We start from the raw sequence: 23204 nt of genomic DNA on the forward strand, positions 1-23204 counted from the left end.
GGCTGGGCTGACCTGAAACCAGCCAGCCGTGGCCTTCCTACCCGGGGAATTTGGAGGCGAGGGATGTGTTTCATGACTATTTTCCCTTCCTGTAACTGGCCCCCAGCCTCGACTCTAGAAGTTTCTCCTAGAATTTTCTACCTCCCAAGGTCTACCGGTTCAGTTTGTGGGCAATTTTAATGTTTGCCTCTGGGTTTCTCCATAATCTTAAAAATTTTCTACAGTCACCACCTATGATAACTTCTGTAATTGTAACCATATCCAAAGCCCTGATCAGAACTGCTTGTGTTCAGTGAACACCTGCTTAGTCACAAAGCTCCACGATGATCTGGAACCTAACACAACAAATATTTGGTGAATTAATTGGTGAACTGACCTCTTAATACACCCAGGGATCATTTCAGGGTCAGCTGCATTTGAGAAACGGGGAGACCGAGGCTCCTGCAGGAGCCATGGGTCCAGGCTCAACCAGCATGAACTTGGGCTTCTACGTGGGTTCTTAAATAGTGACTAAAGTGGTTGCAAAGGCCATATATTTTCCATTTGGCTGTATGTCCCAAATGCCCCCACCTCTGACCAGGTATCTTAGTGTAAAGACCCTCCTGGCCCCTTGAAATCAGGACACAAGTTCTGGTGCTGGCTTTGGGGAGACCCGAGCACACCCCTGCCTCGGTTCTGGCCTGGCTCCCCCTCTCTGAGACAGACACGCCCTTCCCCACCCCAGACATCTCCTGACGTTCCCAGAAGGACCAGCTCAGTACCGGTAGGCTCCCTGCTGCAGGCGGAAGTCCAGCTTCTGTCTATCCTTCCACCAGACCACAAGGGGCTTGGGTGAGCCTCTGGCCTCACAGGGCAGTGAGGCGGCGGTGTCAGCAGTCAGGGTCAGGTTGGAGGGGCCGGGGGTGATGGCTGGAGGCTCTGGGGAGAGAACAGTGATCAGGAGACGGGGTGGGGGCTGGGGGCAGGGCGGAGGTCTCTAAGGTAAAGCCCAGGAGCAGGAGATACTCCAACCACCTTCAGCCCATCCCCGAGGGAGCAGGGGGGAGGAGGCAGGAGAAACTCTCCGAGCGGATCTTCCAACGGGCTCCCAAAGGTGGGGCGATGGGGCTTTTGACCACGCCTGAGGCTGGCATCCCCCTAACTACATATCCTTGAGTGGGGCCTCCAGGGCACAACTCCCCGGCAGCCCCACCCGAGGCTAGGGCCCAGCAGCGCAGCCTCCACCAAGGTGATCAACGGGATTGAAGAGCAGATTAGAGCACCTGGCTCAGATTCTGAGTGTTTTACAGCTTGTGCACATTTTGTCATTCAGTATAATAGTATAGTAGTAAGTGTATATAATGTATGCATAAAGATAAATATGCATCTTTTTTGGGGGTGGGTACACGGGCCTCTCACTGTTGTGGCCTCTCCCGTTGCGGAGCACAGGCTCCAGACACGCAGGCTCAGCGGCCATGGCTCACGGGCCCAGCCGCTCCGCGGCATGTGGGATCCTCCCGGACCAGGGCACGAACCCATGTCCCCTGCATCGGCAGGCAGACTCCCAACCACTGTGCCACCAGGGAAGCCCTGATATGCATCTTTGAGTGTACACGTTCAAAGCTTTTTATTAATAGGATTCATGGTCAAAAACATTTGGAGATCATTGCTCTTGGCTCCTGACAGCTAGGATGAACCAGAAACTAAGCAGTACCTGGTCCAGACAGGGGTGGATGCTGAAGGCAAAAAAAAAAACACACCTTCCCTCCTCTACCTACCGAAGACCCGGAGGTCACGGCCCTGCCGATCGGAACCTGCAGCGTTGGACGCCAGGCAGAGGTAGTGGCCGGCATCCTCGGTGAGGACTGGCTGGATCCTCAGGGAACCCTCAGGCAGAACCTGAAACCTGGAACACAGGGAGGGGTTGCCATGGATATTGGCAGACCAGCAAGTCCCTAGGGAGGAGCTGGACGCCCCCCCCCCAACACACACACACCCGGTGGTGTCTCCAGCAAGACCCTCCCCTTGGTCTCTGGCTTTCTGAGCAAGAGGATGCTAACTCAGGAGTCCTGCATCTGTGAGGCCAAGGTCGGTGGGGGGGTGGGGCGTGGGGACACGGCCTTGGGCAGCAACCTGCACCACAACCCAGCATCAGAAAGGGTGAGGGGGCTGCTTTGGGCCTCCTGTGCTCCCACCTGGGCCCAGCCTCCCCCAAGATCCAGAGGGCAGTGGTACCTCAGCCCTTTCTGAGAACAGCCCCTCGATAAGGTCGGAAAACTGCCCTTTCCCAGGGTCCATGTCTGTACTGTGTGACCCCGTCCCCGGCCACAGCCGGTTGGATGGGGGATGAACACATCATGTAGGCTGAGCCAATGGAATTCTCTGCCCTGGGAATTTGGAACTGGGATTCACAGACAGCTCACCAGGGTCTGCAGGTTGGGTGAACAGAGCAGCTATAACTTGGCCGGGGGCTGGGGGGAGGTGTGTGGGGGGAGCCGTTCTGCCATGTTCTTAGAGAAAGAAGGTGTAGAAAGTTGGTCTGAGAGAGAGAGAGGCAACCAAGAGAAACAGAGAGTAGCAACCAAGAGTCAAAACTAGACAGACAGACAGACAGCCACCAGGGGTTCTCACGCCCTTAACGAATGGGCATGTATGTCCTTGGGTTCTGAGAAGACCCATGTCCTTTCTGCTCCAACTGCCCAGGTGGGCTTCCATTTACAACCCATAAAGAGGTACCTGAGCCCCTCCCTGATGCCCTCCCCTACCAGCTCCCACCTGGGGCTCTCAGGATCCAGAGGGATGCCGTCCTTCCGCCAGTTCACAAGGGGCGGGGGGGCACCGTCTGCCTTGCAGGGCAGCAGAGCCGTCTGGTTCACGGAGGCGTTCACTGCAGGTGGTCCCGGCCGGATGGTGGGCACCGCTGGAGGAGAGGCACAGAGGGGGCGGGTGCTGGGACCCTGTCACTCTCAGGGGGGTGGGCAGGGTGGGTGGGGTGGGGCCACTCACTGTGGACCTCCACGTGGAAGGCCACGTGGGTGCTGCCTGCAGCATTGCGGGCTGTGCAGCTGTAGTTGCCACCGTCGGCCGTGCTCAGGGCCTGCAGCTGGAGGAACCTGCCCTGCTCTGGGAGCTGGGTGTGGGCATCTGCCTGTAGAGACCCCCAGGGTGGAGAGACCCTCATCAGTGCTGGGCTGGGCCAGGCCAGCCCCCCACGCACCAGGACCAAGGAACCAGCGGGGCCGGACAGTGGTCTCTGCCCCATTCATTGTGGGCCGGTCTGCAACCCCTGAACTGGTGCCCAGCTGAGGACTTTCTGGGGAAATAGGCTCCTTTGGGAGGGAAAGAGCATCTTCCCTGGAGCTCTGCCTGTCGGGCGTGTTGCAGGGGGGACTCGTGCTCACACTAGGAGCTGGAGCTTCCACCAGAGCTACAATCCTTGGGTCCACAGCAGCAAATTGGCCCCATTTCAGGGGTGAGCACACAGAACCTCAGTAACTGGCCCCAGGCCACACAGCCACTAAGCATAGCTCAAAGGTACAGCATAGATACGCATCAGAAGCCCTGGGGTGAAAATTTTAGCCTTGCCTCGGTGTCCCCATCCACAGTATGGGGGTGACAATAGTAACAGGGGTGGAAAACATCAGGAGAGCAGGTACACAAAGTACCGGCACAGAACAGGCCCTCGGCACCTGGGATCGAGTCTCATCAGGGTCTGGGGCCTGAGAGGGATGGAAGGCGGTGCCCCTGGGTCCCCAGCCTGGCACCCACCTGCAGCAGGATGCCATCACGGTGCCACTCAATCTCCGGTGCTGGATCTGCCTCCACCGAGCACTCTAGAACCAGCTGTCCCGGGGCCAGGCCAACCACAAAGCGGGGGCCTTGGGGCCCAATGACATTTGGGGGCGCTGGTGAGGTGGGTAGAGAGGACATGAGAGATGGACCCACCCCTGCAGGTCCCATCCTGCCTCCCTCTCCTGCCCCACTCTGGCACCCCCCTACCTTGAACTCTGACCCGGAAGCTCTTCTCAATTTCACCAGCAGGGCTGTGGGCCAGGCAAGTGTACAGCCCAGCATCACCCACCTGGGGATGGAGCAGGGTGAGCAGCTACCTCTGGCCCCACCCTGCCCACCTCCTGATCTGATTTCCCTCCTACACAGCTGAGGACCCAGGATTTAGACTCAGGCCTGCTGAGTCAGCCATCCTGCCTTTTCCACCAACCCCTTCTCCTCTCTGGGATGTTTCTTCCCTATTACTGGCTCACCCTTGCTTTAGGGCTAGGGCAGAGTCTGCCTCCTCCAGGGAGTCCCCCTTGACTGTACCAGTTCTTTTCTGGTGGTGTTAGGGATTTATCTGGTTTCTGCATCAGCCTTGGGTCTGACCTGACTGGGAGCTCCCAAGGGCATGGCCCGGGGCCGGGGTGCGGGGTCCTCTTCACGTGCTCATACCCCGAATAAAAGTGGAGCTGGGCAAACCTTGCCAAGTGCCACTGGGTCCCTCCCCTCCCATCCCCAGCTTCACCCCACAGCAGGCGGAGCAGCAGCACCTGCACACCCTCCACCCGGAGCAGCCGCCCGGCCCTCTTGCTGTCCTTCGGCCTGTTCAGGGCCTCCCCATCCTTGTGCCATGTGATGTTGGGTTGGGGGGTGCCCCGGGCATCACAGAGGAGCTCCAAGGGGGTGCCAGGGGTCAGCAACAGCTCTGCAGGCTGGCCTGAGTCCTCGATGTGGGGGGGATCTGCAAGACACCCCGCCCTGGGTCAGCCATGGGGGCCGCGCCCAGAACACTAGGAGCTGGGGTTCATTCCTCTTCCCCACCATCCAGATGCTGACTGTACATGGGCCTGCAAACAGGCGGGGGGTGATTGCGTTGGAGGGTCCTAAACACGTCCGACCATGGGCCCATCTGCCTGGGACAATGATTTGCGCTTAAAAACCAACAAGGAGGGCTTCCCTGGTGGTGCAGTGGTTGAAAGTCCGCCTGCCGATGCAGGGGACGCGGGTTCGTGCCCAGGTCTGGGAAGATCCCACATGCTGCGGAGCGGCTGGGCCCGTGAGCCACGGCCGCTGAGCCTGCGCATCCGGAGCCTGTGCTTCGCAACGGGAGAGGCCACAACAGTGAGAGGTCCGCGTACCGCAAAAAAAAAAAAAGGATACAGTACGGAGGGAAACGCATCTTTCCAATAGGGCACAACACTTGCAAAATCTTGTGCTTGAGACTTAGAGCCCTAAGATTTCGGTGGCTTTTTTCCTGCTTTACAAGGTTCTGAGGACAAGACAGAGGGGCAGAGCCCCAGGAGAATGAAGCGTCCTGGCCCCCAGCCCCTGCAGCCAGGTCAGCGAGGCCTGCTCCCTAAGCCCCAAGCCTCCAGGGTGCTCACCTCTCTCACCACCTCCATCACCCCCAGAGGGCCCCCGTCCCGTCCCTGGCCCAGAGAAGCTGGCGCTGGGGGCAGGTGACCCACCCATCACCGTCAGCTGGAAATGCCTCCTCGCTTCCCCTGCCTCGCTCACGGCCACGCAGGAGTAGACCCCTGAGTCGCCAACTCCCGCTGTCTCCAGCTGTAGGCCAGGCCCCTGTTCCAGGCTCCGGGGCAAAAAGGGCTCCCCATCCTTCATCCACAACACGAGGGGCAGGGGGCTGCCCCGGGCTTCACAGGGGAGGACCACCGGGGAGCCACGGACCACCGCCACGTCATTCTGGAACTCGACCGGCTCCAGGACAGGGGGCACTGCACAGGGCAAAAGAGTGGGCATGAGCCAATTTATCCAGTGCCAGGTGGCCCTCGCCCCTGGACCTTTGCACAGACTGTAACTATTGGCCAGAATGCCCTTCTCCTGGACTATTCCTTCTCATCTCCAGTCCTCAGCTTAGACCTCACCTCCTCCAGGAAGCCTTCCCTGAACCCCCGAGGCCAGGGGAGATGCCCTCCTCTGTGCTCCTGTGGCACCCTCTCCTTACCCTGGTATCACTAGTTGCGTGGAATTTTAATTTTACAGAGCTGTTTCCCTCACTGACTTCCTGGTGTCAGGGCTACCTCTGCTCACTGCCATATTCCAGCCCCTGGCAAGGCCCTGGCACACTAGTGTCCAACAACTACTTGTGAGATCAATGAATGAGTGACCAAATGAATCAGAGACTGAGTATTTGCCCTGCCTTGACATCCCTGAGGGCCAACCCTTGGTTTCACCCAGATGGGCAGAGGGGAGGGGACAAGAGCCTTGATTCTCGCCCCTAAGGCTGAAGGACCCGCTAACCCACTCCCCTGCTCCGTACCGTGCACCTGCAAGGTAAAGTTCCTGTCGGCCACGCCCGCTGGGCTCGAAGCCACACAGGTGAAGATGCCGGAATCTGCCAGCTGCACCTGGGAAATCCTGAAGCCCGCAAGCAAAGGGGGGGATGAGAGAGAGAGAGACAGAGAGAGAGTGAGAGAGAGGGAGAGAGAGGGAGAGAGAGAGAGGGAGACTCCCCACCTCACCCCCCACCCCTGCTGCCTTCTCTGCCCACCTCACTCTGCAGCCAGACTTCCTGCTTCCCAAGTTCTGGAAGCTCCACTGGCCCACCCCCGGACAGCCTGCTACTCCCACCCCCTTTTCTAGACAATTCCTCTCAGCCTTCAGGACTCGCCAGACTCGTCTCTACTCACTGCCTGAACCCTCACTGTCTCTCAGACCCCCTTTTGCCCCGACCACTCCTCCTGAGCCGCCCTTGTCAACGTCCCCAGTGACCCTGAAACGTCTGTTATACCCACCCTAACGCTGGCAGCCCAGGCTCAGTCCACACTCGCTTCCCGGGGCCTGCAGCCCATCCTGGCTTCCAACACCAACTGTTCACTGACAATCTCCAAACGACTACCTCCTAAACTCCCGACAGGAGTATCAAATGCCTGGTTTCCATCTTCTCTGTATGTCCAAGAACCTCTCCAACCAACAGGTTGGAACAGAACACCGGTCTCGACCCTCAACTTGCCCCTCCCACTGTGGACCCATCTCAGAAAACGGAACTTCAGCCTTCCGGGTTCCCAGCTAGAGACCCCAGAGCCCTGCTCAACCCCTCCCTATCTCTCCGCAAACACCGCCAGCTGGAGCACCTCCACCACATGGCTGTGATCCAGGCCCCACCACGTCTCACTGGCTTGTGGCCGCAGCCCTAAAATGCCCTCCCACTCTGCCCTTGGCCCTACAGTCTGCTGTCCACACTGCAGCCAGAAGGATCATCTAAAAACCTAAGTCACAACCCCAAAGAAATGAAAGTAGAAGCTCAAACAGATAAGCGAACACCCATGTTCACAGCAGCATTATTCACAACTGCTAAAATGTGGAAGCAATCCAAGTGTCCATCGATGGGTGAATGGATAAACAAAATGTGTTCTACACATACCAGGCGATATTATTCAGCCCTAAAAATTAGGATGGAAAATTTGACACATGCTACAACATGGATGAAAACATGATGCTAAGTGAAATAAACCAGTCACAGAAGGACAACGACTGCATGATTCCACTTATATGAGGTACTCAGAATAAGGCAGGTTCATAGACAGAAAGTACAGTGCTGGGTGCCAGGGGCTGGAGAGGGGGCTGGGGAATTAGTGTTTAATGGGGCAGAGTTTCAGTTTAGGGAGATGAAAAGGTCTGGAGATGGATGGTGGTGATGGTTGCACAGCAATGTGAATGCACTTAATGCCACTGAACTGTACACTTAAAAATGGTTAAAATGGTAAATTTTCTATTATGTGTATTTTACCACATACACAAAATTTAAGTCACATGATGATGTGACTTCTTCTCTGCTGAAAACCCTCTCAGGGCTTCCCTTCTCTCCTTAGGAAAGCCCAAGTCTTTTGAAGGACTTACGAGGCCCTATGTCACCTGACTGCCCCCTTCATAACCGACCCTCCAACTCTGTTTCTAGAACACACAGCCACACGCCCACCGCAGGGCCTTTGAACCTGCTCTTCCTGCCTGGAAGGAATGGAATTCTTCCTGCTGTGGAATCCACTCACCTCCCCGTCTCATCGCCTTCCATCTCTGCTCAAGTGTCACTTCATCTGAGTGCCTACTGCTGGCCACCCTAAAATAGCACCCTCCACTGCCACCTCCCATCCCCTCACCCTACGTTATTCTTCTGAGCACACATCCCTTGTGACATGTCACTTTTATATCTGTTTATTTTCCATTCCCCTCCCTCCCCAAAGCTGCAGGAGCAAAGGCTTCATCTTGCTCACTGCTCCATCCCAGTACCTGGAACTGCACCTGGAACAGCAAGCACTCCGTTAAGTGCTGCTGAATGCATGAAGACGTTGCTCAGGCACTTTCTTCCAGGAAGCCTTCCCAGATTTCTTCTACCTGGGGCCAGGCTGAGTTAGGTGCCACCAGATGTCACCACCCGGATCTGTACCTCCCCCACTAGGCTGTAAAAGCCTGAGGGCAGAGCCCCTTTCATCTCTGAAGTTCTCTTTCGGGGGTGGGGTCCTCCCACTCTCCCCATCAAAAACCCCTGTATGTTTATGTTATTTTTAGTCTAAAAACCATTCAGATGTGCTTTTAAGCCCAAGCTTCCTGAAGAGTGTATCTGGGGCCTGCCGTCTGCTGGCTGGCAGGTAGGGGAGCCACTCCCTTACCTGAGGGTGCGGCCCGAGCCGTGGAGGTGGGTGCGCTGGGAGAGCGCAAGGGGCAGGCCATCCTTGAGCCAGCTCACGTGGATGCGCGGGGAGCCCCGGACAGGGCACGCCATGGTCACCAGCTCCCCAGGCCTGCTCACCAGGGTCCCCGTGCCCTCTGCCCCCTGCTCGATGGTGGGAGGCACTGGTGGGTGGGCAGAGAGGAAAAACGGGGGCAGTGAGGGGGCCTGGGCAGGGAGGTGGGCTCCTCTCAGGGAAGTCCCAGGAGGTGGCACCAATACCTCGACTTCTGCCACGTGCAGCCATCGTGTGGCAATCATCACGTGGGTCTTAGACCCACGCCCAACCCGGGTGAGGATGAAGCCCACTGCCTGGGGGCGTGGGTCTCTCCTTTATCCCGACTCCCTCACTGCGTCCCTGGGCTGGAGCGGTTGTGCCCCTAGTCTGAGGATGGGGGAGAGGCCTGGAGAGGTCAGGCTGGCCTGGCTCACAGAGTGGACACGGCTGGGGCTTCCCCAGGGCTCCCGTATCCGGGCCCTGGCACCACCCTCCAGGTGCCCCAGTGGAGGCCCCACGGCGGCCAGGCTGCTGCCGCCCTGGGACAGTGGGGCGGCCTGGCTCTCCTCGCCCCTCAGCTGCTCACCCAGCACGTTCACGGTGTGTAGCCTGGCGTCCTCACCGGCCGCGTTGTGGGCCACGCAGGTGTAGGCCCCCGAGTCCGAGGCCCTCAGGCCCTTCAACACCAGGAAGCTGCCGTCCAGGTAGAACCTGCCCCGGGGAGGGAGAGCGGGAACAGGTGCGTGAGGGCCTGCAGCCTTGCCTCCTGGGGTGGGGATGTCACAGGCTGGGTCTTACCGGAGGTGGGGGCCGGCACCCTGGCCCAGCGGGCCACCATCCTTCAGCCAGACCACATCGGGCGGTGGCTGTCCGTCAGCCTCGCAGTCCAGCCTCACCCCCTGCCCCTCCAGGATGCTGTGCTCCTGCGTGGCGCCCGAGCTCCGGATCCGGGGGGCCACTGTGGCAGAGGGGGTGTGGTAAGTCCCGGGGCAGTGGCTGGGGCTGGCATGGGAGTGGGACACGGGGGGCGCAGGGTGCAGACGTACCCAGCACGGCCACCACGAAGTCCTTGCGGGCCTCCCCCTGGGCATTCTTGGCCACACACGTGTAGGTGCCAGCCTGGTCTGGCTGCAGGTGACTCATCTGGAGGCGGCCCCCCCGGGAGACCACACCACGTGCCACACTGCTTTCTGTGGGACGGAGGGGTATGGCAGGACTTCACCTGCTCAGACCCACCACCCCAGGTGCCACCACTGGGTCCAGACAGAGAAGTCTCGTGACTCCCTCAGAGGGCGCCTGACCCCCACACTCACAAGGCTGGAAAGACCCTGGGAACCCTTGAATCACCCACCCCTTTCTTATGCTCATAGGGAAACTGAGGCCCAGACATGGGCAGGGCCTCTAGCCATTTACGTCACGGCCTTCCCCAGCCTGGACTCCTTTGATTGCTCCGGTCCTTACAACCAACCCCTCCCTACTTCCCTCACTGGGGACATTTCTTCCCAAGGGACCCCACTCCCTTTATTTTTTATTTTTATTTATTTTTCTGGCCATGCCGTGTGGCAGGCGGGATCCTAGTTCCCTGACCAGGGATCGAACCTGTGCCTCCTGCATTGGGAGCTTGGCGTCTTAACCACTGGACAGTCAGGGAAGTCCCCCCGCTCCCTTTAGAGTCCAGGACTTGCTCCTCTTCCTGTTGACTCTCAGGCCCAGCCCTCATCTCCCACCCTCCTTCCAACCTTTCCCTCCCCGCACTGATCAAGGTGAACCAGCCACTCACTGACTCCAATATGAGTCCAGTGAGGGGCTTCCCCTGGGCCTCTGCTCAGGCTGCACCCCTCCCCCAGCCTAGAATGTTTCCCCCTCACGTTCTCCAGCAGCACCTCTGCCCCAAAGCCTTCTCTAACTGCACCAGTCCAGACTGGTCTGCCCTCCCCCAGATCCTCATCTGTCCAGCCAGTCTTTCAACACAAAATGTATTGAGCAACTACTATATGTCCAACAGCAAGAGAGCTCGGGAATCAAAGATGAGTGAAACATGGTCCCTGTCCTCAAGGAGTTCAAAATACATCAGAGACAGTGACACAGGTACACTCCTGTGTGCCCAGCCCTGTGAAACCCTGACGGAGCATGGAGAGACCAGGTCAGGCTTCTGGAGGAGGTAAGTCTCAGCTGAGACCTGAAGGTGAGTCTGAATCAGCCAGGTGAAAGTGGAGGTGGTCCAGGGAGCCTGGGATGAGCATTTCTGGGAGGAAACAGCACGTGCCAAGAGCTGGAGCCAAGAGAGAACAGGGTCCACAGCAATTCCACTCCCAGGTATATATCAAAGAGGAAGGACAGCATATGCCACACAAACACTCGTACACGAACATTCACAGCACCCTATCCATCATAGCCAAAAGGTGGAAACAGCACAAATGTCCATCAACTGGTGGATGGATAAACAGAACATGATATATCTACACAGTGGAATGTTCAGCCATAAAAATGAAAGAAAAAAATTAACTTAAAAGAGGAATGAAGAACTGACACATGCTACAACATGGATGAACCTCGAAGACATGATGCTAAGTGGAAGAAGCCAGTCACAAGAGGTCACGTGTTGTATGATTCCACGTGTTATATGAATTGTCCAGAACAGGAAAGTCTATAGAGACAGAAAGTAGGTTAGTGGCTGCCTAAGGCTGGGGCGGCTGGGAGTGAAGGCGATGGGTAAGGGATTTCCCTTGGGGTGATAAAAATGTTCCAAAATTATAAACAACAAGGTTCTACTGTATAGCACAGGGAACTATATTCAATATCCTATGATAAACCATTATGGAAAAGAATATAAAAAGAATGTATATACGTAAAGCTGAATCACTTTGCTGTACAGCAGAAATTAACACAACATTGTAAATCAACTATATTTCAATTTTTTAAAAAAGAAAATATACAGTTGGAAAAAAAATGTTCCAAAATTGATTGTGGGGATGGTCTGTGATTATAGAAAAAAGAATTGATTTATATGCTTTCATTGAGTAAATTGTAGAGTATGTGAATTACATCTCAATAAAGCTGTTATTGAGAGAGAGAAAGACAGAGACAGACAGACAGACATAGGCATATGCAAGGAGTCAAGAGCAGCTGGGTCTGCCTGGAGCGCGCAGCAGGGCAGGGAGAGGGGGGCTGGCCCCAGCCCCGAAGGGCCTCCTGGGCTGTGGTTCTGAGGACTCCAGCCACTTTTTCAGTTTCAACAGACAACTGACCCACTCAGAGTTGCACTTTGTGATCCCCTCTGCCCCGGTGGAGCCTGCACTGGAGGCATGGAGTAGACCCAAGAGAGCAGTGTAGGGGCTGCTGCCCTCACCCAGGGGTGTGGACAGCGGTGGCTGGAACGGGAAAGGCCATGGATGGAGAACAGGGCTGGCACCAGAGGCATTTATGTTGACAAGACGAGGTGTGTACTGACTGATAGGTGGGCGGGTCGGGGAGAGGAAGAGAGCGGGGCAAGGTTGAAGGCCTGGATGGGGGTGACCAACAGCTGGGCCGAAGGGAGCTGAGTTACTGGAGAAGGAGCAGCTTTGGGGCCAACGCCAGGCCCAGGGTCGGGCCAGCTAGACCCTCAGCACCCACTCTGCATTTCTGTCCCGTGGGAGCTGACTATGGATACAAACACAAGGAGTCACTGAGCCCCCACTCAAATGGTCCTCAACGTTGGGATTTCAAGGCCAACAGGGTTGAAAGACAAACTGGGGGGGGATGGGACCAACAGGACACTGCCAGCTTTTGATTTTGCCAAGTAAGAACCGTTAACAACCAACTACCCCTTCTGTTTTCACTGCCATTTCATTAAATAAAGGGTTACTTGGCACCAAAAAGATAAGGACTAATGCACTCACCAACAGGCATTCTGTCTTTCAGCCAAGTAACACTAGGTGCAGGGACTGCAGTCACATCACAGCTCAGGACCAGGGGGCTTCCAGCCACCTGACTCACGGTCTCCGTCTTGGGGTTCTCAAATGTTGGGGGCACTGCAGGAGAGAAGCCAGATTCCCAGAACCCTAAGACCCTGCCTCCTACTTTCTTCCTCTCAGGCAGATCAGGGATGCCCAAGAAGCCCTTCCCTGTGGTTAGGAGTTGACATTTTATGCCTTGCCATTGATGATGATATGAGTTGTTTTATTCGCAAATGTCAATACAACCAGCAGCTGGCTATTTCAAAACATTTACAAAGCAGAGCCCAGACGGGGACCACTTAGCCCAAGGATGGTAAATACATGGCTATTGCACCAGCAGACCTTAGACTGTGCCAGGGCAGACATCACTAATCGATCCCAACACTCTCCCCTGCTCAGCCAGGATGAAGTCATGCATCCCAGGTAGCCACTACCAGTGGAAAAGAGATAGCTGTGCTCAGGATGAAACATCTTCTCCTTCAAGGACCAGACATTCCTCCCTTCCCACTGTTCATTAAGGTGGCCACCAGGAGAAGAAGCTATGAGCTTTGAGCAGCAGACCTGGTGTCAATAATTTTCAACACTGGTACTCAATATGGCTCAGGGTTGAATCCATCCACTGTCCCCCTTTTGGAGAGGCTACAGGGTTTGGCATGTGCAGCAGACAGCTGGTGTCCCCCCAAACTGTCCATCCCATCTTGCACGGGGTCACTCAGGTAGAAACTACATTTCCCAGTCTCCCCTGCAGCATGCTGTGGCCAGGTGTCAAAGTTCTCACTCATGGGATACAAGCACAGGGGACAGATGCAACTTCTGCATCACCCACTTACAATAAAAATGCTTGCCCTCTATGTCTGCTCATTTCTGCTTCGTGGGCTGGGACAGGATGCGACATAGGTGGGGACAACCCCCAGGGGATGGGAGATCTACCGGATGGAAGGATCCTGTTCCCTAAATTACCACTTGGTAGGTACAGATCTACCCTCCAGCCTAGACACTCACCTCTGGGCTTTTGGATGACAGAGGTAAACGTCTCTCTTACTTGATGCACTGTATTTTGGGGTCTTTTTGTTACCCAGCTGAGTCTATTCCCTAACCGACACAATAGCTGATCCTGAGAAAATCTGGCCAAGCCTTCATGCCTTGCTTCCCTAGGCAGCTCCAACAGGCTCTCCCTCATCTGCAGCTTGAGCTACACCCAATGAAATGCCATCTATGTTCCGTTCTTGAGCTGCTGGGGCAGGCACCTCAGGGCTCAGGCGGGGGTGACATGGCCCCTGCACTCCGAGGGTCTGATCTCTTAGGGCTCCTGTCCCAGTGCTTCCACACCGGGCCCCGTGCCCAGCACTTTCTAGACACAGTCATGGCAGACCATGGATGGGGCACTTCCTGTGTGCCACACAGGCAGGTACTACTTTTAGCTCCTCTTACTGAAGATAAATCTGAGGCTCAAAGGGGTAAAGTCACTCTACTGAGTCCCACAGAGCAAGTCATTGGCAGAGTCCTATTCGGATCCTGGTCTTTTCAATTCCAGACCTTGTGCCCTAGACACTTAGCCACACCTTCCCTTTCCAGCTATGGCCCCTCCCATCCTTGGCAACTCCCTGTGCTGCTAGGGATACCACAGCGACGCTCGCAGCCTGGTCCCCAGCTTACCCTGGACCGTGAGGATGAAGGCCCGCACGGCCTCCCCGGCTGTATTGTTGACTCTACAGCTGTATAAACCTTTATCCGACACCTGGGACAGAGAGAGCACATGAAGACGGTGTGGGGCTGCAGTGGGGATCCCTACGGCTCCCCCCAAACATCCAGAACCTTCCACAGCAGGGACTCCCCAAATATGCTGGTCCTGCCTGGGAAGCCAAAGGGGAGATGGGACCCTCTGGCCTTTCCCAAGAGCCTTAAGATGCAGGAGGGCCGATGCAAGGTGAGTGCACAGGATCCAGACCCCACCCTTCCCTGGGGCTGCATGTCTGTCAGTGGAGCCTGGAGGAGAAGGTTCCCTCACAGTGGGGACGATGCTGAGTCAGGAGACGGAGCCCGGGTGCATTTCCAGAGGAGCAGCAAATGTTCATCCAAAGAACACTTGTGAGTGTCTAATCCATACCAGGGAGGGGTGTGGGCAGGTGGAACAGACGCCCAGGGAATCATAACCAGAGGGGCCTGGAAAGGCTTCTGGATTCTGGGGCAACAGGCAGGCGGATCTGCTCAAAGTGATTCTGTGAGTCAGTGTGGAGCCGGATCCGGGGCCCCGCGCTCTTCCCACGTCTCCCGCCCCGGACGCTGCTAATGACGTTGGATTGGGGTCCCGCAGGCCAAGGAGGCAGCAGCCCCCCGTCTTGCCACCCAGCTGCCCCCCACGCCCACCCTCGGCTCACCAGGACCAGGAGGCGACATTCCCAGGGCTGCCCACGGCTGCCCGCACCACCAGACATCTCACCTGGGTGTCCTGGATCTCCAGCCTCTGCCCGCCCAGCAGAGCCTGGGTCCTCTGTGCCAGGACCAGGGGCTGCCCGTCCTTGTGCCAGGTCACGGCTGGCTCGGGAAGTGAGTCGGTCTCGCAGCTCAGGACGGCCTTGTCCCCCGCCTTCACCAGGACCACATCCTGGGGGCCACTGGAAGCCTGCTTGAAGGTTGGGGGAACTGGGGAAGGAGATGAGCTGAGTGAGGGGCGTGGCCTTCCCCGTGTCCTCCTTGGCCCCGGCCACAGTCTAACAGCCTATGGAGAGACAAGGTCACGCAGTGGACCCCGCCGCAGGGGATGGCACAGACCCAGGGAGCTGGAAGAAGAGAATCCAGGCCAGCATGCCAAGGGCCTGCTGGGTGACCTGGGAAATGCCTCTTGCCCTCTCTGGGTTCAGCCTCCCAGTCGGGGGAGATGCTATGACAACCCTCCTAGGCTCTTTCCTACACAGGGCAAGCCCCAGCTAGGTTAGGGCCCTCCATGGGGGTCCACAGGCCCATGTCCCTCCAGCAAACCAATGTAGAAGCTCCCACCCCAGCTGTGAGCCCACAAGACCTGGCACGGTGCCGGGCGCACAGTAGGTGAACAGGCACAAATGAATGAACTTGCCCCAGGGCTTGAAAGAACCCTCCAGGGAGTGCTGGCTCATGACATCTTGGGCCAGCCTTTCCCCAGGAGGATTCTGAAGACCAGAAGCCCCCAAAAAGGTTCCATGCAGAGAACTTCGTGATCCATCAGGCTTGGGAAGGGCCCTTCCTGGGCCAGCTCTGGCTGTTATCCTGCTGGCCCCTCCTCAGCTTCATAGCTCACGGGGCACCAGGCACTGGGCTAAGGGCTCACATACCATCATCTTACCCTTATACCAACCATCACCTTACAGATGAGAGACCCAAGGCTCAGGGAGGGGAAGTGACTTGCCCAAGGTCACAGAGCAAATAAGTGCACAGCTGAGTTTCAAACCCAAGTATGTCCAAACGCTAAAAACTAGGATCTTAACCACCATGCCCCCCAGATACCACTGCAGCAGAGGGCACAGAGCATCCCAGGCTCCTCCAGGGCCGGCTGCCCCTCTCCTGGCTGTGCTGTCTGAGGGCATGAGGGCTGATTGAAGGAGTGGGGGACAGCGCAGGTGGGGGGACAGACAGGACATACCCAGCACACTAAGCTGCACCAGCTTTTGGTCTCGGCCGGCGGCATTGAGGGCCTCACACATGTACGTTCCAGAGTCCGATGGCTGTGCCCGAGCCAGCTGCAGCGTGTGCGTGCCTGCCAGGGGTGGGGGAGATAGCCCCTGGCACCAGCAAACAGGCCCCAGACCCCAGACCCCACGCCCACAGTCCTAAAGCCCTCCCCGACATCCAGTCCTGTCTCACATTTGGGGAGGCAGCTCTGCTTTCCCACAGAGCCTCAGAGATGGGTCCCCAGCCTCAGTTTACTCACCAGGCAGGAGGAAGACTTCTTCTCCCATGGAGAGGGCCCGGCTGTCCTTGTACCACGTGACTTCGGGGCTCGGGTGAGCGTGGACCTCGCATGGGAAGGAGACGCTGCTGTCGAGGATGGCGGTGACCTGCTCTGAGTTCAGACCCGCGATTCGTGGTGGAACTGTCCCCGCGGCCACCAGGATAAAGAAAGACACATGACAACGCATACCGGCAGGGAGCGGACAGCCACCGAGTGAAACACGGGGCCTTCGCTAGCTCCTGGAGCTTCCAATCTCACTGTGCCGCAGCTCCTATCTGTCATAACCATCTTACAGATGCGAACACGGGGCTTAGAGATCAGAGAGGGAGAGACACTTTTCCAAGGTCACTCAGCTGCTCAGTGGCAGAGCCAGAATATCAATTCAGGTTTGAGTCCTAGACCATGAGTAACACCATCCTCCCTCCGCCCTGAGGCCACAGCTGCCCCACAGCTGGAGGCACAGCTCATGGCCACTGAGATGTATATGTGTCACAAGAATGCAGAGGCTGAGAGGGCAGACTCCAGGGCGGGGAGAGCCCCCCTGGGTGACATCTCTGAGTCTGTTTCCACAGCCCTAAAATTGGGCTAACCTCTCAGCTATGAGCCCGGGGAGAGTACTCAGCCCCACGCCAGGTACACAGTAAATGCGCAATCATGGTGCTGTAAGGCCTCAGAAGAGCCATTCTGCCGGCAGCCTCCGAAGCTGCTTAAAATTATCTAGTGATCAGGGTCCCCCAAATGCGCTCCTGGGGTACGGCTGGCACAGGCCCAGAGCCCAGGACACTGGAAGGACCGAGGCGCTGTGTCTGCCCGCACGGTGAGTCCTCGGAGCGCGTGGGGCAGACCCAGAGCGCCAGCCCCTCCTCAGCTGGGGAACCCAGGGGGCTTCCTGCTCGGCCCAGCTCACCTTGCACCCTGAGGGTGAAGAGCTTCTCCGCGGAGCCCGCCGGGTTCTCGGCCACACACATGTAGCTGGCAGCGTCGGCCACCTCTGCCGTGGACACCTGTGGGTGCACGCCACCGGCCAGATGGCTCTGGGTCCCACCAGAAACTAGTGTGAGGGTTCCTCCCACCCATTCCAGGCACGGCAGGGACCAGGAGCAGCCCCCTCAGAAGACCACCTTTGCCTACATGGAGCAATGCTTAGGGGCTCACCCCACAGCCATCTAGGGCTTTCTGTGACATCTGGGGGGATGTGAAGCTGATGGATGATTCCCTGGAGCAAACTAGATGGTGACAACAGTCCCCCCCACCACCGGAGCCCCGAGGAGGGTGCTGTGTGCTGTGTTGGACTCCAGGGGTCCCGTGGGGCTGTGTCTGGACACTGGGTGGCCGAGGAGCTGCCTGAGCTCCTAGGTGCTGGGCACAGCTCTGTAAGCGTTCAGTGGCATTCCCGAGGAAGGCTGCCCTGTGCCGTGCTGGGCTCCAAGCGTGGCATGCCTGTGCGTCCTTTTCAGGTGCCATGCGTAGCCCAGCAAGCTTGCTCACATACGATTATCTGGTGGGCGGAATTAAATCCCAGGGGCTCCAACGTGGTTTCAGGCAAAGAGCCTCATTTGGCACAGAGCGTGGTTAGCTCGTTGGTCCTCAAACAAGCAGCACTGAGTCACAGCAGCCGCTGCCTTTAGCCCGAGCAGGGGGTCGCCCTGACCTGCAAGACTTGCCCGTCCTCCAGGACCTGCAGCCACGGGCTTGGGGAGAAAGGCAGCCCGTTCTGGAGCCACGATATGGTGGGCACAGGGTTGCCCAGGGCTGGGCACTGTAGGCTGACGGTGCTGCTGGCGTTGACAGTCACCTCCTCCACCAGCTCCTCTGTGGCACCCAGGATCACAGGTGGGGCTGGGTGGGGGGGAGAAAAGGGTGAGGAGCGGGCAGCCTCCCTGGGAAAGGTCCTGGGGGAGGCGGGCGTGGAGGCAAGGACACCACTTGGGGCCAGGCACTGGCTGGGGCTCCTTGACCCCTGCCCATCAAGTACTCCCAGGCCCTGCCGCAGCTAAGGAATCTGGGGCACAGAGAGGGCTGTGATTTGCTCAAGGTCACACAGCTAGGAAGCAGCTCACTTGCAATTTGAATCCAGTCCTGCCTGGTTTTAGAGCCCAAGCTCGTAACCCCTACCTTACCAACGTCTGAGTACAGTAGAACTGAACATTCTCTCTACCCGGACCCCCTTTGGGAGGGGGCCCCTCATGGGACCTGTAGACATGAGACCACGCCGCCCCCCGCCCGCCCCCAGGCCGGGCCACTCACTCAGCACCAGCAGCTGGTAGTGCAGCCAGTCCTCGCCCACCTCATTGGAGGCCTTGCAAGAGTACCTCCCGGCATCTTCCGCACGTACCAGGGGGATCTGCAGGACCCGGCCTCCTGTGGGGACGTGGGGACAGAGGCCTGAGCCGGGGCAAGGAAACCCGCTCTTCCCCCCGGAGGGGACCTGGGACACATCACGTCCCCCCCGGCCACTCCCGCTCCCCCACCTCATCTGTGAAACGCAGAGAATCGCCTGCTCTGCTCAGGTCATGGGTCAAGGGGATCAAATAAAGCGCAGTAGCGGCTTACTCTGTGCCCTGGGCTGAGCATTTCCCTGGCCTCTGACTCAATGTGCTGTTACTATGCCCATCTTACAGATGGAAAAACTGAGGCTCCCAAAGAGTGCCCAGCAGTGCTGAGCCCAGCTCCTCAATGAAGGCAGAGGGAAGGGGCAGAGAGCTTGGCACATGTCGGCAGAGGCTCTCAGGAGGCGGCGGTGGTTGGGCGTGGGGGCAACTGGGGGGCATCACCTGGGACCCTCTGTGCACAAGAGCCAGCCAGGGCTGGACCCTGGCATCTGTGGGACTGGAGCTGGTCTCTAGTGGAAGCTGGGCTAGGGTCTCTGTGTGCTCAGGACTCTGGGTTGGGGGATCGCTGACCCAGGATGTGGTGGGCTGTGAGCAGGGTTAGAACCAGGGGCTCATTATGTGCAGAGCCAGGAGACAGTACCCGGGATCTGGGGAGGCAGTGGCCATGGCTGGGGGAGGGGTCACTCGATACATGAGGTTAATCTGTGATCGGGGCCAGAATTAAAGTCAGCTGTGACCGACCACTGTGTACCCAGGATTAGGGGTCAGTGGCCAGGGTCAGAGGCCAATCAGCATGTGACTGAGCTCACTGTGTCCCTAGGTCAGAGGGCAGTGCCAGGTTAAGAGGTCAATCGAGCTTTCCGTAAGCATTGCCTCTCCCAGACCTCCAAGGGGCCACCTTCTTCTGCAAGTACCAAAGTACAAACCCTGGAATGATCCTGTTCATCCTGCAACCCACGTCATCCCCCTCTGCTGGACAGCGCCACAACTGGCCCAAGCCTGGCAGGACCAGGCAGGACCTGGCAGGACCCGGCAGGACCCCATCCAGGCTCTGTGTCTCGAATACCTCCCAGATGTGGGCCACCCTAGGGAAGCCAGGCATTTCTAAGTCCCATCCCCGGAGCCTTTTAATTCAAAGTCATCCACAAAAAACTATTCTGAAATAAAGCAGTTGTTTACAAAAATTAAATAACCTTAAAGTAATATTTAAAGTTGTAAGAAGAAATTTAAAAGGTCACATAAGCCATGAGCTTGGACTCTGGGTGGTCATCAGAGCCAGCTGAGAGATTCTTCAGCATTTGGGGTCACGAGATCTTAATAAGGGAGCCAGCCACACCTCCAGAGAAAGGGGCCAGGACATTACAGATGTTGAAGCCCAGAGGTGGGCACGGCCGAGATGAGAACCTCTGTTCTAAAAACCAGAGGCAGAAGGGGACCCCATTCTTGCCTTCAAACCGGTAAAGAACTTCTAGCCCCGGTTTACAAAAGGCAGCTAAGGTCCAAAGTGGTCATATGCCCTGCCCGGGGTCACACAGCAAGCAGCACACAGGAGAGCTCAAGGACTTACAGAGAGGCAGAGGAGACCAGCTCTGATGTGGGTGTGAGCCTGGTGCCTGCCTGCAAATGCCCTGCTTCTCTGTGCAGCCCTGGCCTACCTTGCAGAACAGACACCCCATCTGTGGCCGAGAGGGGCTGGTCTTCCCTGTACCAGGTGAGCTCCGGGGGTGGGACCGCGTTGGTGTCACAGTACAGGTAGGCGGGGTTGTTCTCCACGATCTCCCGGTATTCCATCACCCCACCCCGGGCCTCTTCCTCCCGGGACAAGGTCTCAAAGGCTGCACTGGCATCTCCCACCTTCTGGAACATGGGGGGTACTGGGGAGTGGGGGACAAAGCCATTAGGACCCACAGCTGAGGGACGGGGATGAACTTCCGCTCAAAGAGATTCCCGTCCCAGCCCCCCCCACCCCACAGGCACAGAAATTCCACCGTTTGAGCCAATCTCTTCAGTCAAGGCAGTTTTTAAATTCACTCACTCCTTCAACCAGTGTTTACTGAGCAACTACTATGCTGGGCACTAGGATAAGTTTCCTCTCTCTGGAGCTCGTGTCTAATGGACTCAGTCTTGTGACATGCTGATATTTCTCAGAGGAGAATGCCAGATACTAAGCGTTAGCCAGAGTGTATGCCTTGGATCACTGGCTTTTTGAACTGGGGGGCCCTCAAGGTCACTTGATTTGATCACCCACATTTTACAAAGGTAAAACCAAGGCCTGGGGGGCAAGGATGTCCTTGTCACAAGGTTAGTTCATGAAAGAGCCCAGGCCAAGGGCTTGGGGGCCAGACATGCAGAGAGTGATGAGAACAGAGCCCTCCTGCCAGGCCACCCCAGAAGCACTGAGACTCCCCACCCCCAGCTATGCGGCCTTGCAATCCTACTGGCCCCCGCCCCACGCCTCCCTGTGGCCCCACACACCCTGGATGAGCACGTTGAAGTCCTGGTCATCCTCACCGACCACGTTGGTGGCCATGCACACGTATCGCCCAGAATCCGAGACCTGCGTGGGCTGGATCTGGAGTAGCTGTCCTTCACCAAGGATGTGCACACGCTGGCTGGGGGTCACAGGCTGAGGATGGAAGGAAGGGAAACAGACAACAGAAATAAGGGGCAGACGCATAGCACAGGGAGACCAGCTCGGTGCTTTGTGACCACCTAGAGGGGTGGGATAGGGAGGGAGGGAGGGAGACGCAAGAGGGAAGAGATATGGGAATATATGTATATGTATAACTGATTCACTTTGTTGTAAAGCAGAAACTAACACACCATTGTAAAGCAATTATACTCCAATAAAGATGTAAAAAAAAAAAAAAGAAAAGAAACGAGGGGCCGAAAGTCCCCAGAAGAGTGTACTTCTATTTTCACACAATTTTTGGAATACAACATAAAGTGATAAGAACACCCCGACAATTTTGTAACATCAAATCCATACAACTTAAAAATTAAAAGAGAATTCAGTGGGTGAATATAGGGTTTAATGTTCGTGAGACTTGTTTCCTATAAAGAGTTGAATTTCTTATTAAAATACAAAGGGCGGGGCAGGGCCCAGGCCAGCTCTGGGACCTGATGTCTTGACTGCCTTTTCTGGAAGCTTCCAAGCAGACGAGGGGGACCAGACTGAGAGCCTGAGGCCGCCAGGGGGTCCTGGGCTCACCTGTCCGTCTTTGTACCAGCTGATGGTGGGTGGGGGCGTGGCCCAGCACTCGCACTCCAGGGTCAAGGTACTATTGACCTTGGTCTTCACTTCCTTCACGCCGACCTCCCCAGAGGGGTCATCTTTGGAGATGGAAGGGGGAACTGAAAACCACAAAGCAGTCTGAGGAGCAGGCCAGCAGAAGAGGTGCTGAGACCCTGCGCTCCCCCTGGTCCAGGGTGTGTCCCAGAAATGGGGTGCTGGCTCTCTGAGAGTGGAGGGGCTCTGGAAACCCACCCGCTCCTGGGGAGAGATGGTTACGGGACAGGTCAGGTCTGAGGTGGGGGGGTTCCTGGGGTAACCTCTGGGAGCCCTCTTGGGGGTACCAGGTCTCAAGTTGTGGGGTCTCTGGTTGTATCACAGTGTGAGTGGCAGAAGGAAGCCAGGACTGGTGTGGCTCTGGGCGTCCACGTGGCCCAAGTCCTAGCTCACTGGTTCCTTCCTCCTAGGTCCTCGGCCCTAAAATGACTGAGCCGGCCCTGGCTGGCCAGTGACCACCAGAGGAGACAAGCCATGTGAAGGCGTCTGGGGTGTCAAAAGCAGCCCTAGGGTTCCCGGGCCGCCTCCTGCCCACCCGACTGGTGCCCTGGAGGGTCCCTGACTCACTGAGGACTTCCACGTGGTAGTTCTTCATGGCCTCACCAAGCTCATTGGTGACCACGCAGGTGTACTGGCCCGCATCTTCCTTCTGGGCATTCAGGATCTGCAGCCCGTGGGTGCCTGCTTGGGGGGCGGGGGGCAGCGGCCAGGGTCACCCCCAGGCATTCACTTAGGCTCCCTTCCTCTGACCCAGCCCGATGTCCCATCACCTGCCCCCTCTCTCCCTCCTCCCCGCCCCGAGGGCATCACCTGGGAGCAGCTGGATGTTGTTCAAGCCCTCAAACGGGGCCCCATCCTTCATCCAGGTGATGGTGGGGGAGGGAAAGGCCAGCGCCTCGCAGATCAGAGAGATGGGGTTGTTGATGGTCACGGTCACCTCCTCGTCCGCGCTGTCCCTGCTCACCCCCAGGATGGTGGGAACCACTGCAGTGGGGCAGGGAGTGTGGTCGTTAACGGAGATCCCCCACCCTGGGCCCAAGGACCCAGAAAAGCCTCAGACCC

The 23204-nt window shown here is 57.3% G+C and overlaps 1 protein-coding gene across 1 annotated transcript in view; it reads right to left on the reverse strand.

Annotated features, from left to right (window-relative positions):
- HMCN2 (hemicentin 2) overlaps positions 1-23204 on the reverse strand; it is a gene marked incomplete at its 5' end in the record, with an annotated part of 150516 nt that overhangs the window by 26034 nt on the left and 101278 nt on the right. The window contains 26 exons of the mRNA XM_082610095.1: positions 762-918; positions 1758-1885; positions 2755-2899; positions 2986-3127; positions 3748-3884; positions 3979-4060; positions 4524-4714; positions 5442-5708; positions 6254-6351; positions 8601-8784; positions 9244-9368; positions 9456-9615; positions 9704-9847; positions 12539-12670; positions 14252-14333; positions 15036-15238; positions 16212-16325; positions 16500-16661; positions 17428-17524; positions 18172-18359; positions 18768-18881; positions 20509-20727; positions 21329-21479; positions 22065-22207; positions 22710-22823; positions 22953-23126. Of these exons, the coding sequence (XP_082466221.1) occupies positions 762-918; positions 1758-1885; positions 2755-2899; positions 2986-3127; positions 3748-3884; positions 3979-4060; positions 4524-4714; positions 5442-5708; positions 6254-6351; positions 8601-8784; positions 9244-9368; positions 9456-9615; positions 9704-9847; positions 12539-12670; positions 14252-14333; positions 15036-15238; positions 16212-16325; positions 16500-16661; positions 17428-17524; positions 18172-18359; positions 18768-18881; positions 20509-20727; positions 21329-21479; positions 22065-22207; positions 22710-22823; positions 22953-23126 (3853 nt within the window). The remainder of the gene's footprint in view (positions 1-761; positions 919-1757; positions 1886-2754; positions 2900-2985; positions 3128-3747; positions 3885-3978; positions 4061-4523; positions 4715-5441; positions 5709-6253; positions 6352-8600; positions 8785-9243; positions 9369-9455; positions 9616-9703; positions 9848-12538; positions 12671-14251; positions 14334-15035; positions 15239-16211; positions 16326-16499; positions 16662-17427; positions 17525-18171; positions 18360-18767; positions 18882-20508; positions 20728-21328; positions 21480-22064; positions 22208-22709; positions 22824-22952; positions 23127-23204) is intronic.

This window comes from Mesoplodon mirus (assembly GCF_964341445.2).
Source record: "Mesoplodon mirus genome assembly, chromosome: 1".
NCBI lineage: Eukaryota > Metazoa > Chordata > Mammalia > Artiodactyla > Ziphiidae > Mesoplodon > Mesoplodon mirus.